This window comes from Neodiprion fabricii, chromosome 2 (assembly GCF_021155785.1).
Source record: "Neodiprion fabricii isolate iyNeoFabr1 chromosome 2, iyNeoFabr1.1, whole genome shotgun sequence".
Classification (NCBI taxonomy): domain Eukaryota; kingdom Metazoa; phylum Arthropoda; class Insecta; order Hymenoptera; family Diprionidae; genus Neodiprion; species Neodiprion fabricii.
The window spans coordinates 36,590,077-36,615,819 of record NC_060240.1 but is presented as its reverse complement, the minus strand read 5'-3'; the positions used below and the strand labels follow the sequence as shown (position 1 = coordinate 36,615,819).

The 25,743-nt window shown below is 39.8% G+C and overlaps 6 protein-coding genes and 1 long non-coding RNA gene across 8 annotated transcripts in view; 3 read left to right on the top strand and 4 right to left on the bottom strand.

Moving 5' to 3' along the window:
- Nucleotides 1-279: 279 nt before the first annotated feature.
- On the bottom strand, nt 280-1,333 carry LOC124175638 (hemolymph lipopolysaccharide-binding protein-like). The gene is made up of 3 exons (XM_046556038.1): nt 1,064-1,333; nt 790-871; nt 280-685 (listed from the first exon to the last, which is right to left on the bottom strand). The coding sequence occupies exons 1-3, from the start codon at nt 1,167-1,169 to the stop codon at nt 280-282; spliced, it is 594 nt and encodes a 197-aa protein (XP_046411994.1). The 5' UTR covers nt 1,170-1,333.
- A 1,403-nt stretch (nt 1,334-2,736) lies between these two features.
- On the bottom strand, nt 2,737-3,989 carry LOC124176963 (hemolymph lipopolysaccharide-binding protein-like). Of its 2 annotated transcripts, none has more exons than XM_046558913.1 (3): nt 3,781-3,989; nt 3,408-3,492; nt 2,737-3,264 (listed from the first exon to the last, which is right to left on the bottom strand). In XM_046558913.1, exons 1-3 carry the CDS (start codon nt 3,890-3,892, stop codon nt 2,868-2,870), a joined length of 594 nt encoding a protein of 197 aa, XP_046414869.1. In that variant the 5' UTR covers nt 3,893-3,989; the 3' UTR covers nt 2,737-2,867. The 2 variants fall into 2 exon arrangements, with proteins under 2 accessions (XP_046414869.1, XP_046414870.1); XM_046558914.1 differs by having other exon boundaries at nt 3,408-3,489.
- A 1,898-nt stretch (nt 3,990-5,887) lies between these two features.
- LOC124175637 (hemolymph lipopolysaccharide-binding protein-like) lies at nt 5,888-6,765 on the bottom strand. The gene is made up of 3 exons (XM_046556037.1): nt 6,708-6,765; nt 6,434-6,608; nt 5,888-6,329 (listed from the first exon to the last, which is right to left on the bottom strand). The coding sequence occupies exons 1-3, from the start codon at nt 6,763-6,765 to the stop codon at nt 5,924-5,926; spliced, it is 639 nt and encodes a 212-aa protein (XP_046411993.1). The 3' UTR covers nt 5,888-5,923.
- Nucleotides 6,766-7,453: 688 nt separating this feature from the next.
- Nucleotides 7,454-14,085, bottom strand: LOC124175776 (uronyl 2-sulfotransferase-like). The gene is made up of 6 exons (XM_046556294.1): nt 12,847-14,085; nt 11,477-11,686; nt 9,748-9,908; nt 9,276-9,353; nt 8,298-8,458; nt 7,454-8,114 (listed from the first exon to the last, which is right to left on the bottom strand). Exons 1-6 carry the CDS (start codon nt 13,033-13,035, stop codon nt 7,966-7,968), a joined length of 948 nt encoding a protein of 315 aa, XP_046412250.1. The 5' UTR covers nt 13,036-14,085; the 3' UTR covers nt 7,454-7,965.
- A 1,113-nt stretch (nt 14,086-15,198) lies between these two features.
- LOC124175458 (protein kintoun) lies at nt 15,199-19,670 on the top strand. Its single transcript, XM_046555734.1, has 3 exons — nt 15,199-17,022; nt 17,823-18,226; nt 18,399-19,670. Exons 1-3 carry the CDS (start codon nt 15,325-15,327, stop codon nt 18,781-18,783), a joined length of 2,487 nt encoding a protein of 828 aa, XP_046411690.1. The 5' UTR covers nt 15,199-15,324; the 3' UTR covers nt 18,784-19,670.
- Nucleotides 19,671-21,055: 1,385 nt separating this feature from the next.
- LOC124175455 lies at nt 21,056-24,334 on the top strand. Its single transcript, XR_006869167.1, has 5 exons — nt 21,056-21,286; nt 22,126-22,251; nt 22,442-22,568; nt 22,841-22,926; nt 23,108-24,334. It is a non-coding gene; the product is annotated as an uncharacterized LOC124175455 (long non-coding RNA).
- An 814-nt stretch (nt 24,335-25,148) lies between these two features.
- Nucleotides 25,149-25,743, top strand: part of LOC124175454 (potassium voltage-gated channel subfamily H member 8) — an 80,714-nt gene continuing 80,119 nt past the window's right edge. Inside the window, exon 1 of the mRNA XM_046555731.1 lies at nt 25,149-25,730. The gene's annotated coding sequence lies outside the window, so the exon portion shown is untranslated. The remainder of the gene's footprint in view (nt 25,731-25,743) is intronic.

Here is a 25,743-nt window from a genome sequence, read left to right as displayed (position 1 = left end):
ATGGCTTGAGTGTAATACGGTATGATTAATTCGATTTACAAAATACTGTCATCATTCATGATTTGAGACCGCGATGAATCAATGGCATCAAAATGTTACTCAGAGTCATGTGATTTGTGAGTATGAAGTGTTTATTCAAAGTACATTTTTGGAACAAGCTTCCTTTAATAACTATTATTGTATAATCATGGCTGAAATCTAGCCAATTCTCATATATTAGTAGTTATAGACTTTCATTGTTTGCGAATGAAGATCAGTCACTTTCGGTTCAGATCGTTGTCAATAGGCTGGCAGCTCGCATACAAAACCAATTGGAACATCGCAACCAATATCGTTAAGTCCCCCATTTTTGTCCAAGGATCCACAATTTTCCGGCTTTCCGTCGTATATATTATCTGGTTGTCCAGGCGCCCATTGCGTGAATCCAGCTTTCGCCAACGTCTGACCGTGAATTGTAACGTATTGACCTTCGCGATAAAGGTCGTGAAACCCAATGCCAGCAAACTGTGGTAGAGGTGATCCAGTGATAGCCGGCGACTTCTTGTACAGCTGAGTTACCGCATTTGCTTCGGCTACGGAGTTAAATATAGCCAAATGCCCACCTTCCTCTTCGCAAGTGATTCGAGCTTCGTTCCATAGAACCGCTCGCGTGTGAACTTTGTAGCCACCGATACCCGACGTGTACCTGTGTGAAGCGTGAAAAGAATATCAGGATTATTCAGACACGGTGGCTTTTTCCGTGAAAATTTCTTAATTATTTGATCAACGTTCGAAAGCACGCAAGCTCACGTGTAGTCATCTCTTTTGGTGACTGATTGGCCTCGCAGTAAACACGGCGGCGATGCGGGCAGATTCGCGTTATAAGCTGCGTCTGAAAATGACAGTACGAAGAAGCTGAACGATTGGCCACTTTCTAGATTTATAAACGTTCCGAGAGTAAATTGACACGTGTTGGCGAGGTGTTACACGTAAAAGCCACGAGTCGTACATCACGTGACGCGTATTGATCAACCAGCTTGTGCACCATGAAAATGAAATACATTAACTCTACAGAATTACTCACCGTATGGTTGATACAAAATGTTTATATTGACGTTAGGATATTGCGGCTGCGCCAGTATCAATGTGATACAAGGCAATACTTGAATCAAAAAAAGGATGATCGCCATGGATGATACTCAGTCGATGTTCAATCACTGATCTCAAAGTCTTTTAATTCACTGACAGTTTGGACGGAGGGGGCTATAATAACGAAAGCTACAACAACGCTTCAAGACTATTCCAACCAGTAACTCATTACGATTACTGAAACTCCCGATTAGGTGTTTTATCATTAACTTCTTTGCCATTTGTCTTTGACCCGAATCGCTTGCCGTTGCAGATACTTTCCCTGCCGTTATCAATCGAGAATGTAATTAATAAGTATATTGATTCGTTTATAATCAGAGTAAATGTTTCTGACCACTATAAAATTCATGGACCAGATCAGACACGTCTAACAATAGATTTAATTTTTCTCACCATACCATTGACCCCGAAATACATGTTTAGTAACACTTTATTAGCTATAATTTTTTAGCACAAATACGAAATAGTAAACAACCACTGACCATTATGCTCGTACACAGAAGCAACGGATTCTGCACCGAATACACAAGCATACCCTTGTACGAGGCATGGCTGATTCGGGGAATACCCAGAATTTATCCGAGTGTACAGTATCCAATTGACATTTTGACCCTCGGTTTAACCCAAAGTTATCGCCGCTGTTTGTACAGTTTTTATCCTGAAATGCCTCCGTTCATTGTCGTACTAACCGTTGAGTTGTGTAAAATAGCTGATAGCAAATGTCACACGTCAGATGTAAGACTTCTGCTGCACAGCCGTAATCCGGTTGCCAGCAATGAATATATAACGGATACATAATGCTGTATAACATATTGTAACGGGAAATTGAAATAGGCGCTGTTTTCTCTGGATTCTAGGACTTTGAAAAATGTATCAAAAAGGGGATATCAATCTAATACGTGTTCTCAAAAATAGTAGCGTCTATCACTATGGTGATCGTTATTTCACTCTGTAAGACTCAAGAGGTCATTTTTTCTCAGGGAGCATTTCTGATTTTTTTTTCATACATCATAACGCGCCTGTATGTAGATACACGTTTTGACTTTTCATGTTTCTTGACAATAAGCAATTGGAACATTTGGACAAAACACAGGTAATGAAGTGAAAAATTCTAAGACGACAGTTAATCAAGACCCATGGAACACTTACGCGTAATCATTGGGTGCGAGAGGAGATTCGATTGCTTCTGTCAGTCTCTGCATTTTGTCTTATTCAGATACGTAAATAATGTGGTGGGGGTCGTAATAATACCTACATATTTCCCAAACCCGAAAGCTTTGATGAGCGAAAGTTTGAAAAATAACCAGGCAATTTCTATTGCAAGCTTGCATAACGTTGGCGAGGAGCAACATGACGCAATCTTAAAGTTTCGTTTGCTCGACGTTGACATTTTTTTCCCCCTTATTTATTATGCTGTATTTGATATCGAACTATACAGTCAGATGAAACAATTTAAGCGAAAAAACCATCTGCGTAATAAGTAAATCTCATACCGTGCTGTTTTTAGGAACTTCTTTTGTCATTAGTGGAGCTGACGCAGGAATGGAGCATATAGTACAACGGTTGTATACGTGCATAAGTCGATTACAACGGATCGTTACACGTAAATTTGTTTGAGACCAAATCGTTTTATTCGCCACCTTTACATCATTCGCTTCAGTAGCAATTCTAATATATTTATGACTGTTGATCTTACACCGTCAAATATTGAAGACTGATCTCCTGATCGGTGTTTTTTTTCAATTTATCGGCAGCTCACATACGAAGCCGTATAGAATACCACAATTAACGTCGAGGAGTCGAGCATCATGGTACATCGCTCCGCAACTTTCATCGCTAAGGTTGTTGGGCTCGCCGTCCGCCCATTCGTTGAAGCCAGCCTTCTCCAAAGTCTGATCGTGGATAGTTACAAAGTGGCCCTCTTCGTAAAAATCATGAATTCCAACGCTGAACAATTGTGGGTGAAGAGTCCCAGTAACTTGCTCCGCTTTTTTAAAAAGCTCACCAACTTTATTCGCCTCGGCGCGGGAGTTAAGGATGACTAAATGACCGCCCTCCGTCTCGCAAGTCTTCCGACCCTTGTTCCATGAAGCCGCTCGCGGGTGAACTTTGTAGGCACCAAATCCCGGAACGTACCTGCGTGTGTTGGGTATTCAGAAAACTATACGGATGCTTTCATAGATTAACAACGAGACTTCTCAAGATGAGTGCACCGGTGCACGCACTCATAAAATAAAATACATCACATATGAGATCGTCTGTTGATAGTGAAAACTCACGTGTAGTCACTTCTGGTGGTAATCGACTGATTCCGTCCCTGGTGGGGTGGCAGCAACGTGTTAAGCGAATTCGAGACATAAACTGCTGCAAAATGTAAAGATATCAGTAAGGGAAGTGGCCTTTCAAAATACTGAATCAGCCACTGCAAATATACGGGGCCGTTTTAATGCGCGTCAGGTTTCATAAATATCTGTTGGTTGTAGAGTTGGCGAGTGCCAAAATCATCCATAGGTACACCCGCAGATCGGAGATACAAATATATCGTACCCCTGATCATCAGACGTGCCAGGACTGATAGAAAAACCCTGAGTTTCGGAACTTTTGTTTGACGTGAATGTAAGTAGCAACATAGTCCTAACAAAAATCACTCACTGATTGTCGGTTGATAAAGCCAGGCTACAACAGGATTAGTTGATGCAGGTTGTTGTGTCATCGTCAGTGTAAAACACAACGATATTTGGAGTGCAACGAAGATGATCGCCATTGCTGGTATCCAGATGTATCGGAGAGTGTAACTGATCTTGACACCTTTCTTGAGCCTCGACTAGACGAATCAAAGTTTCAACGATGTTCCGGTGTTGACAACTATTTCATATTCTGATCTTGTTATTTCCAGCCATGTTTTTATATAAAATTCCGAGTATTTTATCTCTCAAATTTATCATTCACCTTCGACCTTAATGAAGGCTGCTTTCTTCTGTAAGATCGACGTAAGTCAGTAAACAATATTGTCTTTTACGCCTCAGGTTGGCGCGTAGGAAGGATCAGTTGGGGTGAAAGAATCATGCGATGCTACGATGGCGTGAACTCAGGGCCCCATTGGCTGAAATATCGCGTAAAGATTTCTGACCGACTCTCAGTGCTGTTTTCTTTAGATGTAACGGGTTTGCAATTCAAACGTCATCTTTGCGATTTCGTCGTATCGTTTGGAAATCCCAGTTAGCTCATATTCCGTATATAGTACGTAATTGGGTACAAACTTCTAGGGTGCGCAGGGGCTATCAAGACAAGCATTCTGAATTCGGGCACCCGTGGTCGGAACTCATTCTAACGGCTCTGGAGGGCTTTGAAGGATTTGGCACCTCGCGCTTGTTCGTGGTGTAATGAATCAGCTGTGATCACTTTCGATCCAACGTTTTATTCGGGCGTAAACAACGTCGCAGTGTTTTTCTATGAAATTAACAAAACGCTCTACGTAAAAACTTTTACCATTCATCTAAATATACGAATGCTTTACCACGAACGATAGAATCATTCTGCAACGTATGCTGTACCTCAGGGCACAATTCCGGATTCGAGCGGAAAAAGAAGATTGAATACAGATTCATCTGTCGTACGTCGCGTTTTCTAAATTTCTTTCAGGTTCATCACATCTCTGCTAATTACGCAACATGCGCATCAATTTTAAGAACGTAAGCATTGAGATATAACTGGATCACTTCGCGCAACGACATCATAAAAATGTCGCTGAGCCGACCTCTGAACTCGAGAATCTACGGTGTTACGGAAGCAGATTACATTAATTAACAAGGATGGCAGCCACTGGAGACTTGAATAATTGTTCATTGAATATTTTTATTCTCTAGCGATGTTACGTAGTTTCATTCAATCGATACAATACTTCCATCTCTCGGTGAGCAGCAACGACTGGAAATTTTGTCCAAAAATTACCAGACGTGCCTGTAAAATTAAAATTTTTAATGTATCAAAAATCTTGACTTGAATATTTTCGAGATTCTCTGATTTACAAAAGTTTTTACATATCATGTTTGCGGTAACAAGCTTGAGTACAAAGATGCAAGAAAATTATTCGTAACGTGATGAAAATTCCATTATCAAAAACTTCGCGTCCCGGGAGTAAGTCACTCGGTGGGAGTTGTAGGAAATATTTTCATATAATATGTCTATCATATCTTGATGACGCAGATTTCTACAATGCTCTGCGGACAGAAGTGTTCTCCACGATTCCAGTTTACATACGCCATCTCCTTTAGAGCTTTGTCGTGGACAGTCACGGACTGTTCATTTTGGTATAAGTTGTAAAACCCTGGATGAACGTACGACGGATCTTTCATGACAATAAAATAATCAATAATGAAAACGACTGAGGCTAGCGAGGACAGAGGCAAAACACTCACCGCGGTGGTGAGGGGCCTTAGATAATTAATCGTCCATCTCCGAGCGGTGAAATAAATATGTTCATCGCTAACCTTTGACTTGAAATGGCTCGAGTCTAATACGGTACGATAAAATCGATTTACAAAATACTGTCATCATTCATCGTTTGAAACCGTAATGAATCAATGGCGTGAAAATATCACTCAGAGTCAAGTGATTTTTAAGTATGAAGTGTTTATTCAAAGTACAGTTTTGGACCACGTACCTACTCATAACTATTATTGTATAATCATGTTTAAAATCTACCCAGTTCTCACGTAGTAGTACCATAAACTTTCAATCATTAACGCTACATTATCTGTGAATAAAGATCAGTCACTTTCGGTTCAGATCGTTATCAATACGTTGGCAGCTCGCACACAAAACCAATTGGAATATTGCAACTAATATCATTAAGTCCCCCAGTTTTGCCCAAGGCTCCGCAATTTTCCGGCTTGCCTCTGTACGAATTGTTTGGTTCTCGAGCCCGCCATTGTGTGAATCCAGCTTCCGCCAACGTCTGACCGTGAATTGTAACGTATTGACCTTCGCGATAAAGGTCGTGAAATCCAATGCCAACAAATTCTGGTAGAGGTGATCCAATGATTGCCGGCGACTTCTTGTACAGCTGAGTTACCGCATTTGCTTCGGCTGCGGAGTTAAGGATAGCCAAGTGCCCGCCTTCCTCTTCGCAAGTGATTCGAGCTTCGTTCCATAGAACCGCTCGCGTGTGAACTTTGTAGCCACCGATACCCGACGTGTACCTGTGTGAAGCGTGAAAAGAATATCAGGATTATTCAGACACGGTGGCTTTTTTCGTGAAAATTTCTTAATTATTTGATCAACGTTCGAAAGCACGCAAGCTCACGTGTAGTCATCTCTTTTGGTGACTGATTGGCCTCGCAGTAAACACGGCGGCGATGCGGGCAGATTCGCGTTATAAGCTGCGTCTGAAAATGACAGTACGAAGAAGCTGAACGATTGGCCACTTTCTAGATTTATAAACGTTCCGAGAGTAAATTGACACGTGTTGGCGAGGGGTTACACGTAAAAGCCACGAGTCGTACATCAGGTGACGCGTATTGATCAACCAGCTTGTGCACCATGAAAATGAAATACATTAACTCTACAGAATTACTCACCGTATGGTTGGTACAAAATGTTTATATTGACGTTAGGATATTGCGGCTGCGCCAGCATCAATGTGATACAAGGCAATACTTGAATCAAAAAAAGGATGATCGCCATGGATGATACTCAGTCGATGTTCAATCACTGATCTCAAAGTCTTTTAATTCACTGACAGTTTGGACGGAGGAGGCTATGATAATGAAAGTTTCAACAACGCGTCAAGACTATACTAACCAATAACTCATAATGATCGTTGAAACTCCCATTTAGGTTTCTCATCCACTCGACTCGCCAGTAAATGAGACTTCTTGAGAATTCTTCATCATTTGCTTTTGACTTGAATAACTTGCCGTTGAAAATACTTTCCCTGCCATCATCAATCGAGAATGTAATTAATAAGTATAGTCCTTCGCTTATAATTAGAGTAAATGTTTCTGGCCACTATAAGAATCATGGACTTCGAAATACATATTAATAACGCTTTGTTCGCTATAATTCTTGATAACAAATACCAAATGGTAAACAATCATTGACCATAATGCCGGTACCAATTTTACCAGGTCTTTCGACAAACTTCAACATAGTTTCGCGACACAACATGGGTAAACTTGCTTATTGCACAAACAAGATGCAGTAACCTACTGTTCATCAGCTATGCGCTGAATTATTATGTTTATAGGCGTACAATTAAATCAGACGGAAAATTTTCGAAATGGTTTGTTCTTGCCACAATAAGAAATAATTAATTTTACTTCAATTTGTTTTCAGAACCTTTTATTTTACATAAAAAATATCACAAAACTCACGAGCATTTGGGGTTACACAGCATTTAGTCGTTATAAATGAGTTATGCGCATCTTGTAGATATACGTGAAAGTGAAAGATGAGCTACAAGCGCATTCAGTCTCATAATATTTGTCGAGCTGGAACCGACGATCAGATATACTTTTTCTAACCTTATGACAACGGGATCCAATGAAACCCGAGTTTCATCGAATGGTGCGTTTATGCAGTGTTGGAAATTCATTGGCCGTCACCTCAGTCGTTTTCATTAATCTAAATAATGATCATCGTATCGTGGCTGTGACGAAACTAAGGAATGTTATCTCCTCTCCACTCTTCTATGACCCTACACTCCTTTCAAACACAAACTTTCCAGTTTCGAGTCATTTCACACCGATCGATTGAATTCTTCCACTGCTTTTTCGGCACAATCATTTACGTCTTTTTTCAATCTTCTAAATAAACCTGGATTTCTTCAAAACGACTTCAACCATTGCCGCATTTCGGACAAAGCAGCCGCGATTTCAGCCACAGATAAAATTCAACTTCCTTTGCCAGTGGTCCGATCAGAAGTTTCCCCTCCAATGCAGCCTGTATTTTCGATTTCCACGGTACGTCAGTCTTTCTTTTTACCTCTGAAAAGATGAGAAAAATTATTTCCTTCATTGAACTGACTCTCGCGAATTGCACAACAACAAAGGGTCAAAAAAAAAATATCGTATAAATGCACGACTTTGCTTTTTATTGCTTTCAACCGTCGTACGTGGAACGGAATAACGCGGCAGATGCTTAGGAATAATTAGACAATGTTAACTCACGCAATTCTGAATAAACATCCGTGGCTCCCTTGAAGAAGTAGGAGAAGCTACGTTCAAGAGTTTTCAGCGTAGGTCCGATATACTCGAGCAGTCCAACGACAGGATACCACCGTTCAACATTGGCTTGAGCTTCGGCCATTGCCCATGTGCGATTTTCGCTTCTGAAAATAATCGTATGTGAATCAGAGAAGCTACCACACCCATGGACAGTTCGTAACTCGATCCAGACACTGATGCGAGGAAAGAAAGCGGTTCGTGCGGCTACGAAATCGCGAAAGACACCCTGCAGCGTGATTGAAAATGTCATGGGAATGGGGTCGCAAATATTGAACTTGATCCATTGTTCATGTAACCGGGAACTGAGGCCTGACTCAGAACCACTTCTTGCTTATTACGCAACAGCGAAGGATGAAAGAGAATCTCGTGAAAAGCAGGACGATTCGTGGGTAGGTGCCTACGGTGCTTGGACAGTGATTGCGAAGGTATAGCACTTTGAGAAACGCGACCATCTGGTTATTCTCACGGGTACGGTTTACGTAACGGTTTATTTGACACTATAACTTCAGTCTCGAGGTTCATCCGCAACAAAGCCATAGGCACGTGAACGCACAATTTATACCCAACCAATAAGTCGTTTTTCGTGTTACTAATCAAACTTTATTTCAGTTGTTGTACACGATTTCATTCGGTTTATTAAATTATTCACCTTGAAACGACAGTGGAGGGAGAGACTACAGAGTGTAAGTGAAAGTATCATGACTCAAAGCGAAACTGGAGATAACGCGGAGTATCCAGTGAGATATAAGGAAGCTGATACTGTTCAAACCGGAAGTGATCAAGGTAGGCTAAAAGTGTTGGAGGGTTTCAGTTCGCGTGTAAAATGATTCGTAAGGTCTGCAAAAGGGTATGGATGAGGTTATCGATTACTATAAAACTTTTGCAATTGATGTAATAAATAAATAATGTCTATATATTTACGTGCATCGTGGATCCTGTCCACAAAAATGGGCGATTGCTCCGCAATATCTTAACTCAGCAGCGTCATCCTTCTGAAATCTGTAAGTGCGAATAGGAGTTACATCCGAAATAGAAGTGAAACGTTTGGTTGGTAATAGTAGCATGCCGCATATGCTTTATCCGACATAAGTTTAAGGTATGTATTTGAAATGTGCTAGCAGTAATCACGTGGATAGTCCACGCATTCTACACAAAGTAAGACGATAAATTAAAGATCAATATTCAAGATTAAGCCGTGAAAGTCATAGAATTACTATTCTTCATGTTATTTTTTCACATTTGTAAATGGAACCAGGCATTCGTCTTTTCTCCAATAAACGACTCGTTGATGTGACGAAATGGAATGATTAGACGTTGCCAAAGGCGGTGAGATCGCGTTTTATTTTGTTTTTTCTTTCATCTCGGTCACAATTAGGTTCAAGATCAGCCGTACCTTCGCAGTACTTTAGGGTCGAGTGGGTCCCTGACCATGGAGATATAAGTCGGAGCCTGCCGTCCGAAGGCCGAGAAGTTGAGGAATCTGACGTCAGCGTCAAAGGTCAACGGAACAGCCTCTTGCCTGATGATGGTGGTGATATCTTCGACGAGAAGCTCCTGAGAATATCATCGGTTGCACAATTAGAACTTGCCGACACTTTTTACAGCCTTGATCGACGAGAAGTATACAATACAGATACGGACGAAGCATCGTGACGTGAATAATCAATTGCTTCGAAGGAGAATCACCTCGCAATTACATGACTCCCATCGTATACGCGTGAATGTAAAATGTCAGGGTGGCATACCGATTGGTGGGTATATAAATGACTTCTGAACGATGATAAAAATTCAAGGTCGTTTATAAACGTATTTAATAACTCAATAATCGTTCCAAGACGAAGTCGATAGTACGATAAATATACTCCAGGTTTATTAAGTCGACATTCGAGTTGAACAACCAAGCGGCTTATGGTAATTGGAGCCTATTCACATGAAAATACCATTCCTCGAGCAGCTTCTAAACATGCCGCATTGAGTTATCGTCTGCAGGTTGTTTGTGAAAGTAAAAATTGAAAGATAGATGAATGAATAGAAAAAATGAGGTTCTAGGCAAGCGATTCTCGAGAAATATCCTGCAGCTCCAGCTTTCGTAACAGAAAGGATCATTCGCACGCTTCAAATGGTACCTGGACCATCAGATATGCCAACCGAGAAATCTATGAAACTAACTAGTCTGACCGTATGTGGCAACTGCAACGCGCTATCGCGATCAGCTTTCCCTCTTCAAGTACTGACCAGTAACCGTTACTGGGAATAGCTAACTCAATAATGATCTGAGTTTGTTATACTTTACTGTACAGGTAGGTGAAAATACAAGCGCATTTACGATTATGGTTTATATACTGTGATTCAAATTAATCGCATCAGATTTTTACACATTTAAAAAGGCCGTTTGATCTTATGGCATTTGCGGTATCTTTTATTTATATTAGAAATCTTCTTTTTTTTTTTTATTAAAACTGGTATCTGCGTAGATGTGTGTTTCGGATCTATACGGAATCAAAATTGTCACCTTAACATTAAATCACATCACTTAAGCTGCAGGAGTAACGATCTCATATTCGAATTCAGGGGCAGATTCAATCCAGTCAAACAATGTTGGACTAATCAGAATTGAAATTTGAATCAGCGGTAAACTTGACCTTGCTAAGTATCCGTATATTTAATGATATACCGAAGATGCGAATGCTGGCGGTAAAATCACACGTTGCGTAACAGATAAATTATATTATATACCTATACGAAATAACGCCTAGGTATAAATGTGCTGATAATAATCACGTATAAAGCGTCTGTTAAAAAACTTCGTCCTTACATGTACTCGTTGCCCTTGTAAGATTTCCTTGCGTGTCAAATAATCTTCGTGTTTAACGGATAATTTCAATTATGGTACAAGCATGCGATATCGTTTCGAGTATCATACACAATGGCATGGAAAAAAGGCATGAAAAAGCCATTAAATTCCCGCATGTCTAGAGGACAAATTTAACGAAAATGGTGAAAAATATAATCACGACTATGCTTAGTTAACTTTTCATTGAAGTAGGCATTTTTTATGCTAATATCCGTCTTCCCGAAGTAACTGGACTGTCGCAAATTGACTATCAGCCTATCTGACTCACCTGCTGAAGCGTAGTGAGGAGATTATCGTCCCCGGAAGGCAGCCTGATGTGCTTAAAAGCGTTTCGTCCTTGAAGTCGTTGCAAAATGAGAACCAAAAGTTCCGATCCAGCACCTAAAATCCGCGTTAACATCAGCGTGTTCTCACTCATTTCTGGGATACTTCGACGACCTCCCAGCTCGGCTAAAGACGGGGTCACGTGTCGATGTGCCTGGAAACGAATGTGCAGTTTGACAGAGCATATTATGCAATCGGCATACCATGCGCGTAGATGGAGGCACGTATGTCAAAAGGAGGAAAGCCTTAACCTGGATTACGAAATGAAATTTTTCGGATGCTGTTCGCGTTTGAATATGTGGTTTATAAAACATGACGAATCGGATTGTGAATAGAAAGAAACTGCTCTTTTTTTTATTTGAAAAATGTGTTTTCGATACTCACTATTTTTAATCATCTAGGAATTTAAACGCTTCAATGCATGCGTGCGATCTAATGACAAGAACTAATGGGTTTTTTATTTCAAGGTGCATAAGTAATTTGAAGTACAATCAGAAACTCCACCGACAATCAATTCCAGAAGAGAATGCATGGAGTGCTGTACCTACATCGAGTTGCGTGTAAATGAATTTCTCACGTGCTCCATGATGCGCTTTTCACATTCTTGTGCAACATCTCTAAGAGCTTCTGAATCAAGTGAGATAATTGAATGGCGTAATACCTCGGTTTGAAACCATGCGTGAGTAAATATAACGTATAAACGTTAATACGATTCGCGCACCAATGCAGAAGTGACGCGCAAATTTTGCATGACGAAATCCGCCCGTTTTCGCGAATTAACATTCTCTCTACCATTCATGATTCCTTTGAAGAAACTTCGGTAATAACATACAAGTCTATGTATTGTTTATGATCTTAAGTGAAATTTATACCGCAAGTCTGTTAACACCAATGTCACGCTCTCTAATCTTGACAGTTGCATTATTTCTAAGCACGCACTAGTTAGTCTAGAAGACAGCACATCTGTATTTTTTATTCAGTTCGTACTGAACTTTTATGCAAAGCAATTTAAACGATACAGGAAAATTGTCTTACCGAATTCAGGAATAAATTGCACGAACCTCACCAATATCACATTACAAGTACCCATGCATGCAGAGAAATAGTCAAACGTTGCAAACCAAAATGAAATGTGTCAATAATTTATAATCATACGGCAGCAGTTTGTATATGATTCATTAATTCTTTTTTCACCTCAATTTGTAACGTTCATTTCAGAAGAATGATTCTGTATTTCAACTTGTTACCTAATTTGAATAGAAATCTGCGAGTACCACAATCTGAACAGGAAAGTTTAATTAAAATTATACCCACTTGAGAATAATCCCTCCTCGAATTATTGATCTGCAGGCTTGACGAGTATCTGTCGGCATCTGTCGTCATCGGGAGGCTAACCTTTGAAGATAAGTGTTCCGGCTGCATAATTGCCTTATTAAATACAATGAAAGCCACGGTGAGACAAGCAATCAGGCTCGTTAGCAAATTAGTGTTGGAGCGACGCATCCTCGGAAATTTATTCTTACTCTTGATCACTCGTTTACTCGTTTACATGACTCGGGATACTGTAATCAATCGACGTACACAATGTTGCGGATGCAGACGAAAACTGCAGTGCAAAAGGCACCGAACTGCTACTGATTTTCAACGTTTGAGTCTGCCGCGCGACTGGAGAGAATGCCAGTGGGTCACAGACTTCTCAGTCAGCAATCCCCACATCCTCCGCATTATGGACCTGACCCTCCGCCCCCACCTTCTTCCTCCGTAAGATCGGAAATCCTTACGTGATTTATACTTACGCCAAACTGTTCTGAACGCACGATAATTCATATTCATGTATTTTTTCCTCCACTGCGGCACCGTGAAGTTCGTATGAGATGTGAAAAATTTATGGGTCTAATGACGGGCGTTCATTTTCACTTTCATTTATTTGAGAACGAATGACCGTGGTACCTATGAATTTTCCAAAACTTATGTAACGTAATAATTGAGCGAGGAAATTGTTCGTGATTATATTTCGATTTTACTTCTACTTAATAAATACCACGTCAAAAAATCATATATTCAAATGAACGTCGAATAATTAAAGCACGTCGCCACAACCGATGCTGAATTTCTTATTTAATTTTTGCAAATTTCAGCTTTGAGCAGAATAAATTCAATCGTAACATAGTGCTCTCGTGCCCGGCAGTTGCGAAAACGACTCATTGTTAGTCGCAAAGATGCCCCGAGGGCAATTTCATAATCGGATTACCATCGACATTACGTTTGGGTACAAAGGATGATAGGTTATTAATTTTAGAGAGGAAAGGTGATGTGACCTCAGCAGAAAATAAAAGACGGAATGTTCGATTTAAGAAGTACCTTTGTATACATGCGCATGTTATTGCTTTACTACAGTGGAAACTTTCGAATTGATAATCCTTCGGGTAACGTAACGTGGTCAGAAACAACAAAAAATAATTAATACACGAATATCTGTGCACGAACTTTACGTGACTACAGTTTCGCCCTCGATGCAGCGAATTTTACGACTGTAACTATCTTCAATTTCGATAACGAAACACCCAATTATTACGGTCAGTCATCGTATACAATTTACATACGATAAACGTCAGAAAAAAATAATTACATAACTACCGAAACCTTGTTGCAGGCATTAAGAACATGTTTGGTTTGTATAGCGTATGCATGTAGAGAAAATTTATTATTTGTCATAATTTTTACACCAATTTAATTAAATTGCATTTAATTTGTTTAGATCCAGATCAAACTTCAAGTATCAAGATCGCATTTACAGAAAAATTCAACGTGACTGAAATTTACCGTACAAACAAATGATTAGCATTTGCTTCTTTTCTTAACTTAAATGTAATATAGTTCAGTAATTTTGTAAGTGGCTTTGCCCATTTATTTTACGTACACTAAGAAAAATTTCATGTGTCATAGTAACTAGAAAAATAAAGTAAAACAGTTATCGTTGAAAAAAAACAGTCGCTACTGTCGATACTTTTTTGGTAATTGCAATGCAAAATCAGTGTGTTCGGTTTACTCTACTTTTTTAGTTAAATAAGGCTTTAACATCAACTTATCGCAGCACAAGCATTAAATTTTCGAAACAGTTACAAGAAAATATAGTAACAGTGATCGTAATGGGAAAGAATAGTAACGGATACTAGACTTTCTGTTAACAGTTACAAAACTAATTTTCATTTTGTACCTAGAATATTTATACTATATTTTTCGATTGTGGTGAAAAGTGAAAATAATGAAGGACTGAGCTGTAACCGGAACTAAAAATTTCTCTCACTGTAATCTTCGTTTCCTTTTATAGACAGCTATTGTAGAATCGGTATTCCAGATAACCCTGTTCGTTCTCGACTGTATATTATTATACCGTATAACGCATTCGTCAGCTACAGGAGCGACGATAAGCTGCCGACGTTGCTCTTTGTGGAAAATCGCTGACAGCGAAAAGTTTCGCAAGTTGACGGACGCAATTCGGCAAATAAAATAATCGCGAAGTATGAGAGAATTTGTCCGCGCATCGAGCCGTAAATGTCGGCGGCGCGTTCGCGTCCCGCTCGCGTTTAAAAATCATCGGCTAGTTCGTGTAAATTCCACCAGCCGGCCGGCAGAGCTGCGCACATCTGTATGGTCCACGTGGTTATTTGCGCAAGGATTGGATGGAAACTTCTGGGTTGTATTCTCTATTATATATATAGATATATGCTTATGCACCAGTGGCTAAATTAATTAAAGGCACCGAACCCAAACACTAGTATCTACTGGAAGATGGCCGTGTACAACTCGCGATTAAAAAAGAACTGGGAGGATTTGGACGTGACGAAGGAAGAGCTAGAGACGATAACCGACTGTCTTAAGAAGGAGGAATTCCGGAAACTCCTGTTCGATTACGCAGAGGAGGTGACGAACCCCGAGAACAAGAAACTGTACCAGTCGGAGATCGCGCAGCTGGAGAGAGAGAGAGGCGTAGACGTGACGTTCGTTAACCCTGAGCCGGGTTACGTAATAAAAACAAGCGTCGACGGGTGCAGGAAGTGCTTTGTAAACATAAGCCAAAGCTCGAGTGTCGGCAAGCCTTCGAGCCGGCCGAGCTGCGAGGGTGGTAGCCGGGGTTTGCAGTGGTCCATTCCCCACACCTTGGCTCCCCCCCGCGATGACCTCGACAAGAAGAGCGCCCGGTGCGTCGTCTTCGACGTGGTGTTCCACCCGGACACCCTGCACTTGGCCAGCAAGAATTCCAAGTTCCGGGAGACCGTTAATCAGACGGCGTTGGACGGTGTCGAGAGCAGTTTTAAAGTTAAGCTAGACCGGAACAACCTCAAGTTCCCCAAGATGAGCTTCAAGGGTGTCAGCCAGCCGACGGTGATCAGAAAGAAGTCGGAGCGGCCGGCGGTGCCCTCGGACGTTGACCTTGAGCCGGAGATCTACCAGAAGCTGATGACCAGCTACGACGAGAGCCGTGAGGAGCAGCTTCGAGCCATGGACAAACCGGCCGAGCGGCGGTCGCCTTCGACTAAATATTTCAACGAGAGAAGGAGCACGGAGAGCGAGTGCTCCGCGTACACCACGCCAAAGTTCGTCGTCAAGCATCAGGACAGCGTCGATATACAAGACTTTCATAATCACAAAAATGCCAGACTCCATAAAGCTATTCCCAAGAAACTTGTCGTTGAAATCGACCTTCCCCTTCTTAAAAGCGCCGGCGACGCCACCCTTGATGTTCAAGAACGGCTGGTAATGCTGAAGAGCGAGAAACCCGCTAAATACCAGCTTCAACTCCCCCTGCCGTACAGTGTCGATCCAGACAACGGCGGCGCAAAATTTGACCCTAAAAACAAGAAGCTCACTGTCACTCTACCTGTTCTCAGGGGCGTCGTTCCGCTCTGTGACAACAGGGAAGACAGTGGAGTCGACAGTGATCATGGCAGCCCTTTGGCAGACTCTGGCGATGATGAAGGAGCCGAGAAAAAGGCACTGGTTACCGTTATCGACAGGGAAAGTGAGTTTGGTGAATGTGAGGAAGATACCGCGCTAAGAACTAGTAACCAAAGCGTACCTGACGAGCCGGCGTTCATGAAACCTGATGTCAAATATTCCCTTCCTGCCTTTAGCTGTAATTGTTATGATAAAACTCTTGCTTTTACTATCCACCTCAAAAATGTTGATCCTGATTCGATACGGCATAAAATGCTGAAAGAGAATTCGGGCGTTCATGTGCTTCTCACTTCGGTCGGAGCTGGATTTTTTCCCGTTTATTATTCTATGTGCTTTAAGACTGGGCGAGAATCTATTCGTCCCGAATCACTGGTCATAGAGCCTTGGGATAACAATGTTGTCATTACCGTCGCCTTGGAAGATTGCAGGGAAGACGTGAGCAAGTACTTCGTTGGAATTGACGAGGAGTTTATGGAACTCAGGGAACTATTCGCCCCTGTTTCCCTCCAAAATAAACTCAATGAACTTATGGTAACATTTATTTATTATGCTCATCATACTTTTCTCTTCCTATCGAAAACCGGTTTGATCCTCTGCGGTCAAAGCGGTCTGTGTAAATTAGGTGAGCCACGTGCTACTTTTCATCAAATTTGTCACTGTCCATAACGTATTTTATTCAACGCTTGGCATACTTTATTAAAATGCTTTATTCGCACACATTTTGAAATAATGGTCTAGGTATTACTTGACACTTTTTCAATCATTACAAGTTGTTTATTATTCAGAATTTTCTATTTTGTAACACGTGTATTACAGTCTGATTCAGCATACTTGCAAAAAAACGAGGATAGCATTGTTTGTTTTGATTTTGGCGTGACCCAGTCTTTTCGCGTAATAGATTATTTATTATCTCGCTCAATTTTACACAGCACGTATGTGTATTTAACAGCACATGGAAGTAATCCAATGTTGCATCAGTCTAGCACTGATAATACTTATCTTATCGATTGAAATACCTTTTGACGTGTATATACAAAGTCCTATTCACCCTCACCAGTACGTCATGTTCAATTCTCTGTAAAATAAGAATTTCTTTCTTGATTTTTTCATTTTATAATTGTGCATTATCAATCTACCTGAGCTAACAATCTTGCACAAGCCATTGCGAAATTATTACTGAAATTGTACAAGAAGATATGCTTTGATTATTATCAAACTTGAATGCAGTAATAGTTTCTTACATATACCAGTAAGGATTGAGTTTGACTTCCCTGATAATAGCCTGAAACTGAACAATTGTGAATTGAAATTGACATTCTTTTCCTCTTCAGATTCAGCCTTGTCTGCAAACAAATAAGAAGATTGAAGTTATGGGAGAAGGCGATGACATTGTTATTAATATAACGCCAAATCAGTTGGACTCAGACGATGAGGCAGAGCGCGAAGACACAGACTCTTCACGATACGACGATCATAGATCGATATCAGAAAGTAGCGGTGATGAATTAGGAAATATTCCTGGTCCTGCGGGCAGGTCCAAGGGTATACTAAAGTCCCGTCGTAATTATGGCTTTACACGTTCAGTTTCCGAATCGAGCGTAGACGATAGCGCTATGCTTGCTTCTTCTATAGACTTCCATTCCGACTCAATTCCAGAAATAAATTCTGAGTCTGGAAGTTCGAGTTTGAAGAAGACAGTTCGTTTTAATGATGTTGTCGCTCGCCAGTTATACAGGTAATCTTTTGCCAGTCTTTTAACGTATTCTTGTCCCTTTTTTTTTCTCTTCCCTTTCCTTGAACTTGTATTCTTGGCTTTGTTCCATCAAACTTTTTTTATAGCACTGAAGCATCACAATATCTTTGAATAAATAAATCTTGGTGAATCAGGAACCTACAAATTTTTACAGATCCAACTCAAGTATCCTAGGACAGCGTAAGAAGAACCAGCGCAAATTACGCAATAAGAAACGTGCGCACGATCGTAGAACTAGTGAAAGTGAAAACTCCGAGAGCGAGGAGCGTGCGGAAAAGTACAAAATTAGCCCTAAAAATACCCCGGTGGAAAATAGCGTCCATGAAAATGTCAAGCCAATATTAAATTACGATAAATCGATGGTACACAAAAAATCTGAGCACATCGATATAGAAAATCAAAAAAATCACAACTCTCATTCCAGTAAACGAAACGATGAGAGTACAGAGAAAAATCATTGGAATGATGATAATGAAAATGGTACAAACGCTGTTACAGAAGTCTTTAAGAACGATTTAATTTTTGATCTTGATATTTAATTTATTCCGATTAATGCAATTCCATTTGATGGCTGGTTCTGAATAATTTATAATATTTGTATACCTTAGTTCAAAGAGATCAATCGAGAGTAGATACCTGATCCATGAGATAATAGGGAAGAATACGGTTTTCGATTTCAATGGCGATAAGTAAGAGCAAGAGACAAGTTGAACAGTGGGGAGGAAAAAGTAACACAAATTTTCTCACACGTTCGAGTACAAGATTTCTGAGAGATGAATTATTACTATTATTTTCACGTACGTCTTGTATAGCTCACTAACGACTGCTAGGCTAGGTTTGAGATATATTGATAAAGTTTTAAATGCAACATGCATACACACGTACTAAATATTATGCAATCAATCGTACTATTTTATAGAGTGAAAATTTCTAATCGTTTATTGATTTTTACACGAATTTATACACTTTCATACTAATCGGGAGGTAATGTTCACTCACCATTGATTTGTATAAAAATATTATACTTAATTAAATTGTAGACAATATACAAAGTATAAAGTGAGATCATTAGAGATTCGGCAATATCGGTTAATTGTAAGTAAAATCAGAAACGGTACAGGCAAAATTTGATGAACTTTGCTCAATAGACAAATACAGTCTTTTTGGCTACATATCGAATTTTAAACTTTACAACCGTATTCAACCTTATAATAGTACTGCGGGATAGACAATAGTATTTTACACGCTAAATTAATTATTTCTACATGCACGGGATCAATGAAAAATTCATTGGTCAATATATATTATACCTGGTATTATAAATACGAAAGAAAATTATATATTATGATTTAAAAGGATATTTTGTTCCCAGTGTAATAATCCATGAGAAGAAAATGGGTAATAAACAGTTATGTTATGCAAATAAGGGTTACCTGAAACTTGTATCATTCAAATGCACAGCACAAGAGCGTACAGGGTAACAATATTCTGCAATTAAGAATAGAATTGAACAAAGACAATGACAAAATTTAATGTGCGATTGATTAGACTAATTTCGAATGTTGAACGATGCAACTGACGACCGTTCCACAGTTATAATCGCTCGGATCGCAGTTGTCTGAGTTGAGTGGTTTCCGAGATTCAAATTAACGCCTGACGCGGCGTGTAAAGGCAACCCTACAAACATGTTTCCTGCACCATTAGATGCACGCATAAATGTCGCGTAGCTGGATCGTAAGGATTAGTAACAACAAATGTCGTCGACACGGCGAGATTGCGAAAAGTCACCAGGCTATGCAAAATTCGCAAGATACTATTATGAAAGCTACACATCCAAATAGCAGTATCTGCAAATCTACATGCATGGTATAGCGGGATGTACAGACATGTTAACGATAACTTATATGAGTTTCGAATCTGTGATCAAACATTGTGAAAAGAAGGGCTGAGGTTTTTTTTTGATTTTCACCTATTTTTACGCAAATTCTATGCGGCAAAAAGTCGTCAGAGAATTTAGTCTACCCCTGACACTGTTTGCTACGGCGACTCTCTAAACATCTTATCGGTCGAGTTTTGTTTCCTAGGATCGTGCAGCGTCAGGCCGGATTTTTGCGGACGTCAAATTGACGCGACGACAACTTGACACGGCACACTGATCTCTACAATAACAAGATCAGTGACACGGCAGCGCTAATCGTAAGACGTTGGCAGCTGAAAGACGCTCATGAAATTGGGCACGACGCAACAGCAAAACGCCGCGCGTCGAAAATCACGTAGTTATGTTAGTGCATCTCAATAACATTTTTATTCGAAGATGTAAAAATCTGAGATTGTTAATTGGGAGTGTGAAGAGTTGGACAAAATGAGGAAACGAGACGCAGTAGCTGATGGTGTATTTAATTAGGACTGCGCGTAATCGATTCCTCTCCCAAAATTACTTCGATATAGTGCATCAAAGAACTGATCTAAGTATTTTTCAAAAGCGGCCAAATTTCAACTGAAAAAGTCCAATGGGGTTAACCAGCCTTTTTTTGTTTCCGATTTGCAGAACTCTGAAACCTTTCGCTTCAAATCATTTTGCAGGAATCTCTTTACACTGATTGGACCCCCAGGAATGTCTGAATATATTTCCGATCAACGTATTTTATTCGGTTGAAAGTTGCCAGAAAATCCCATTCGACGCCTAATGCCACGTGCAAGGGCAATTTTTCGAATATTTGACCGCATGGTGCGCAACTTGCATGGCATTTCCGACCGGTCGAGAATTGCTTCTGAGCGCAGCGTGAAGTCAGTCGCTCCCGAGCAGCCGTAGCGAAGTCACGTAAGCCGTAAGTCAAGAATTCAAATCCTCATGGACAGGCTTCGACTATTTGGGACATGGCCAAACACTAATATTTTATGGTTAAAAAAAAGGCTGTGTAACGTTATTCGATCAGTGCATTCCCACGTGAAACTCGCTGTGGATAATATACAAACGGCATGCAGCGTATTGCCGGCAGAAGAACCGAGTTACTGAAATGAAAACAGCCGGGGACATCGAAGGTGAGTTTCGTGTATAAAATTTTCATTCTTTGGTGCAACTTCAGCTTCTAGCGATTTCGATTCTCGAGTCGCTGTGTCGGGTGTCGTTTGTTATTGTTTGTGCGGTTGACTTTCGTTAAGTGCGTAGTTGCATTGTTAGCAAGTTTAACTGACGATGAGTCTGTTTAGGCAGCCAAATACAACACGAAAAGTTCGAATGGACTTGGAATCGAGTGTAATTATTACGCTGCAAATTTTTAGACTTCAGTTTTCTTTCTAACATTCTGGAAAAACGGGCCTCGCGGAAGGTGACCTTCGTGCGAGTTGCATCTCTCACGTGGACACACGTTTGGGAAATGATAATATTATTACGTGGTTGATTTTGGCGTTGTTTCTTACGTGACAACAAGCTGTAAGCGATTGCACAAGAAAGATTCTCGATTTGGTAATCCTTTATTACATTTTAACAAAAGTTAATGCAACACGGCGTTATTAATCGTTTCGAAATTTCGAGTGAATCCAGATCGTCAACTGTTAATGATTCCTCATACCTATCATGTATGCATATTTTGTTAGCTCACCTGATTGCAGAAACAAACTGCAATAACGTTGATTGGCATCAGATATTACCTGAATTGAATGGCCCTCTCTATAAATCTTGGTAGACGTCACTGAATAGATATAAAAGATAAAACAATCCTAATCATTTCTCATTTATTAATGTAACCAATAAGATTTTCCAAAGCTTGGAATATAATACAATACTTATGAACCAAAATTGCATATGTTTAAAAATTGAGTATACGGCTCTTGAAATAGATCAAATATTAACAAAATGTTGTTCTTTTACCTGATTACAGAATTGAACTACTGCAAGAATGATCGAGGTTAATGAGTATCCGCATTAAGTGACTCCAGTAATATATGTTGGGAAACAAAATGCAGAAGTTTAGCAGGTCACAATTTTATGAAAGACTAGAAAACAGGTACACATTTAAGATTATTCTTGATTATGCCTTTGGACGACTTTCAATCTGAGAACTTTATCAATTAGTTGAAATTGATTCGTTTTGAGTCCTTCATTATATTTAAAAAACAACAGTAATTTTTCAACATCATGTATATTAATTATGCAAAACAAGTACTTATAAAATGTTATTTTGTACCTGTTAACAGGGATACAACGTATTGCAGCACTATCAACCACATTTAGCGATGATCTGAATGACGTAACCCAATCAATCGATCTCTGACAACAAACTGAAAATTAAACCACCCGCCATGCAGTGAATAAAACTAAAAGGTAAATTCAACATGAATTTTAATTATCATGTCTCTTTTGATTGGAAATGATTTTAGCTGGTAGCTGCTCACTAATTTTATTACGTATTTATTCAATATCTGTGCGTATTTTATTACTCCTCCGGTATTAATTTCAGCACTTCATTTATAAATCAATCAGAAACCACTGAAATATCGTGCAAATAACTTATTTTGGCGCAAATGGTCTGTAGTGACAGGAAATCTGATCCAATTACATTGGTCGAGTAATATTTATTTACATTCTTATTGTAGTATGAAAAGTGTGTCACCACCATACAAACTGAGATGCTACGGCAACATCATGCTATACATGTAAAGTGTGGAGCAGCCCGAAGGAGGTAAGAAAACTTATTTTAATCATTGCTTAATAATTCAATGTGTGGTACATTTGATACCGAATGTTTGTCATTGCGTAACTTGTGGTGAAAAAATATGGAAGTAGACAACAGTAATAATTCATCTGAGAACTGAAAATCCAGTTTGCTAAATTAATTCGAGCTTTCTTTTTCTCTTTTTCAGAGCTAAGCAGAGACATCTGAGTAACTTCTCCATTACTCAGCAACGTTGGTGAGTTTGCATGTGTTTGGGTTACTGGTGTATTTCCCTGGGACTCCTCCATAACGTGGCGTGGCGGTCACAATTGTTACACAAATCTTCGATATCTTAGCTTCATGGATAGGCTCATTCATGATCGCAACGGTGCTTGACTTTAAGTTAGATCGGTTTCTATTTATGTTGCAGTTGAATTATTTTACCATAGTCATTCAAAGTTAGAAATTTTGCACGTTGCTAAAAGTGGAATGAGCATCGCGACAGGTCACCATCACTTACTCAGCATTCGCGAAAACCAACTGTGTTTAGCTTGTACCGATATAATTACCTACCTATGTTTGAATTTTCTCATGATGTCGTTTAAGTGGTGGATATACCTGAGGTTTAAACATATTCCAACAATTGTTTAATCGATAGCAATTCAAAGTTTGGCAGAATGTAAACTAATTAAATTGCATGATATATCTTGAATCATTTTCGATTTCTTAGTATTCAGCAGCTATCGAATAACAACAGGCTTAGCTCGCTTAGAAAAATGCTGATTAGCATACAGGATGTTTTTAATTCATCTTACAAAAGGTTGATGTACCGATAGTCAGCAAGCGGTTAATAGAATACTATTTTCGCTGACTATGGTACAAAAACATTTTGCTCCCCACAGGTAACCAATGAAAAAGTAAGTCACAGTAACCACGGCGCAAATGAGGAAGAATGATGTGTGTTGGAAAGATTGGATAATCGTTTAGAGCGAATATAGGTAATCGGGTAGGTAGGTGGTCGTTGTGGGATCCGTCGCGAGTTTGATGCAGATGTGCGTTTGAATCTCTTTTCACGATTTCCGTTGGGTTGTTCCGTTGGTAATCAGGCGAGGGTAGGAAGGTCGCGATGTGCCGCGATGTTACTAACTTTTGTAACCCACAGCGTCAAATGATCACAGTGATTTTTTTTCAGAAACACGTAAAATACTCGAGTATAAGAGTCTTCGAACTATTACCGAGCTTTTAAATTCCAACGTGGTTCAATTTCCCATTTCTTGTCGCTCTGCTATCATTTTGCAGTTGTTATTCAATTCGATTATTTGGTCATTATCGGTAATTATTTTATTCAACTGATTTCTGTGATCGTCTGAATGGGCAAAACGCATCTCTGAACCATCTATCGCGTTCCGTGGTACGCTGGATGGGGAGAAATGCTGAGCCCGAAGACTTCGCGTCGAAGAGGACCACCGACCGTCACGCCACACAATAATGCATGTCCTCCAACCTTCCTCCCGGACTTGACTCGCATCTCAGAACAACAATTCGCATCGCAATGTGTCGGATTCAAAAAGACGCAGATGCGGATTGGGTTTCTACAGAATTTTGCGACAAGTCCTAGATACTTAAGGTTTTTTGACAAGTTAATCGGTCGCGCCTTTTTGCGCGTAGATTAATCACAGGAATCAGACGCGCCTTTTGCGCGAGGATTGATAAACAGGATGGCGACAGACCGGGAAAACCGGGAATAGTCGGGGAGTTTTATCCATCGGGAAAAGTCAGAGAATTCTGAATATTTGGTCGGGAAAAATCGAGAAATTATATTTTATCAAAGTTGTCGCCACCCTCAAAATCCGAATCGATCGATCGCATTTCTTGCTTAGCAATTTCGCAAACGGTATATGAAAATGTCAAGCACTCTCCATGTTTTAAGTCTGCAGCTTTCCAATCAATTTTTTTACTAACTCAATTTTCGAGTCTAAATTGACCGCACCTTTTGCGCGTTGACTCGATACCTTTTGCTTCTGAGAGAAAGCGTGGCATTTGCAAGTCAGCGAACGATTGACGAGGATATAAATCGCGGAGTGTATAGTGATATTGAAGAATCTTGTCGTAAGTACTTATAAAACATATATGACAATGAGCTGTACAAATGTATTTTTTTACTGATTGTCTTGTCTTTTGTTTCAGGGCAACGGGATATTTTTTTTATTCGAGATTACCGACAAATATTGAGTCTTCGCTTGAACAAAATATTTATTTTAATAATTCTAGGTAGAAAATAGATTTTGATTCCAAAAATGTATGACTTTTTCTTCAATCATAGAAATGATGGAGCAGAAAACTGCTTTCGTGAACCTTGGTGTTCGACTCGACATTGTCGGTGCACACAATTTTGCCATTGTGCTATTTGTAACTTCGTCTGTTTTAGCTAATCAAATCTTCCATCTGTTTCAGCTAACCAAACCTTGTGTCGATTACAGCTAATCAAATCTTTTGTCTGTTCCAGCTAATCAAATCTTTTGTATTGCCATCGAAACTTTTTTTATTAACATCCGAAGCGATTTCTGCCATGATTCCGGAATCGTCAATGAAGCCTTCATAAATCCTGCTAAAATTGAATGGAAATGTGTAAAATTACTGATCGGAGAATTATCTCACTTCTGGTGGCTTGGCAGAGTATCTTTTTTTGGGGTGAAATATTTCCCTGATCAGCAATTTTTCATGCTTCTTAGCACGCGGCTGATTCGAAACTTGAAAATGACCAGAGTCGTCTTGTACCTTGAATTGCCTATAAATAGGAGTCCCCTGATGCACATCCACGAAACCGCATGGTATGTATTCCAT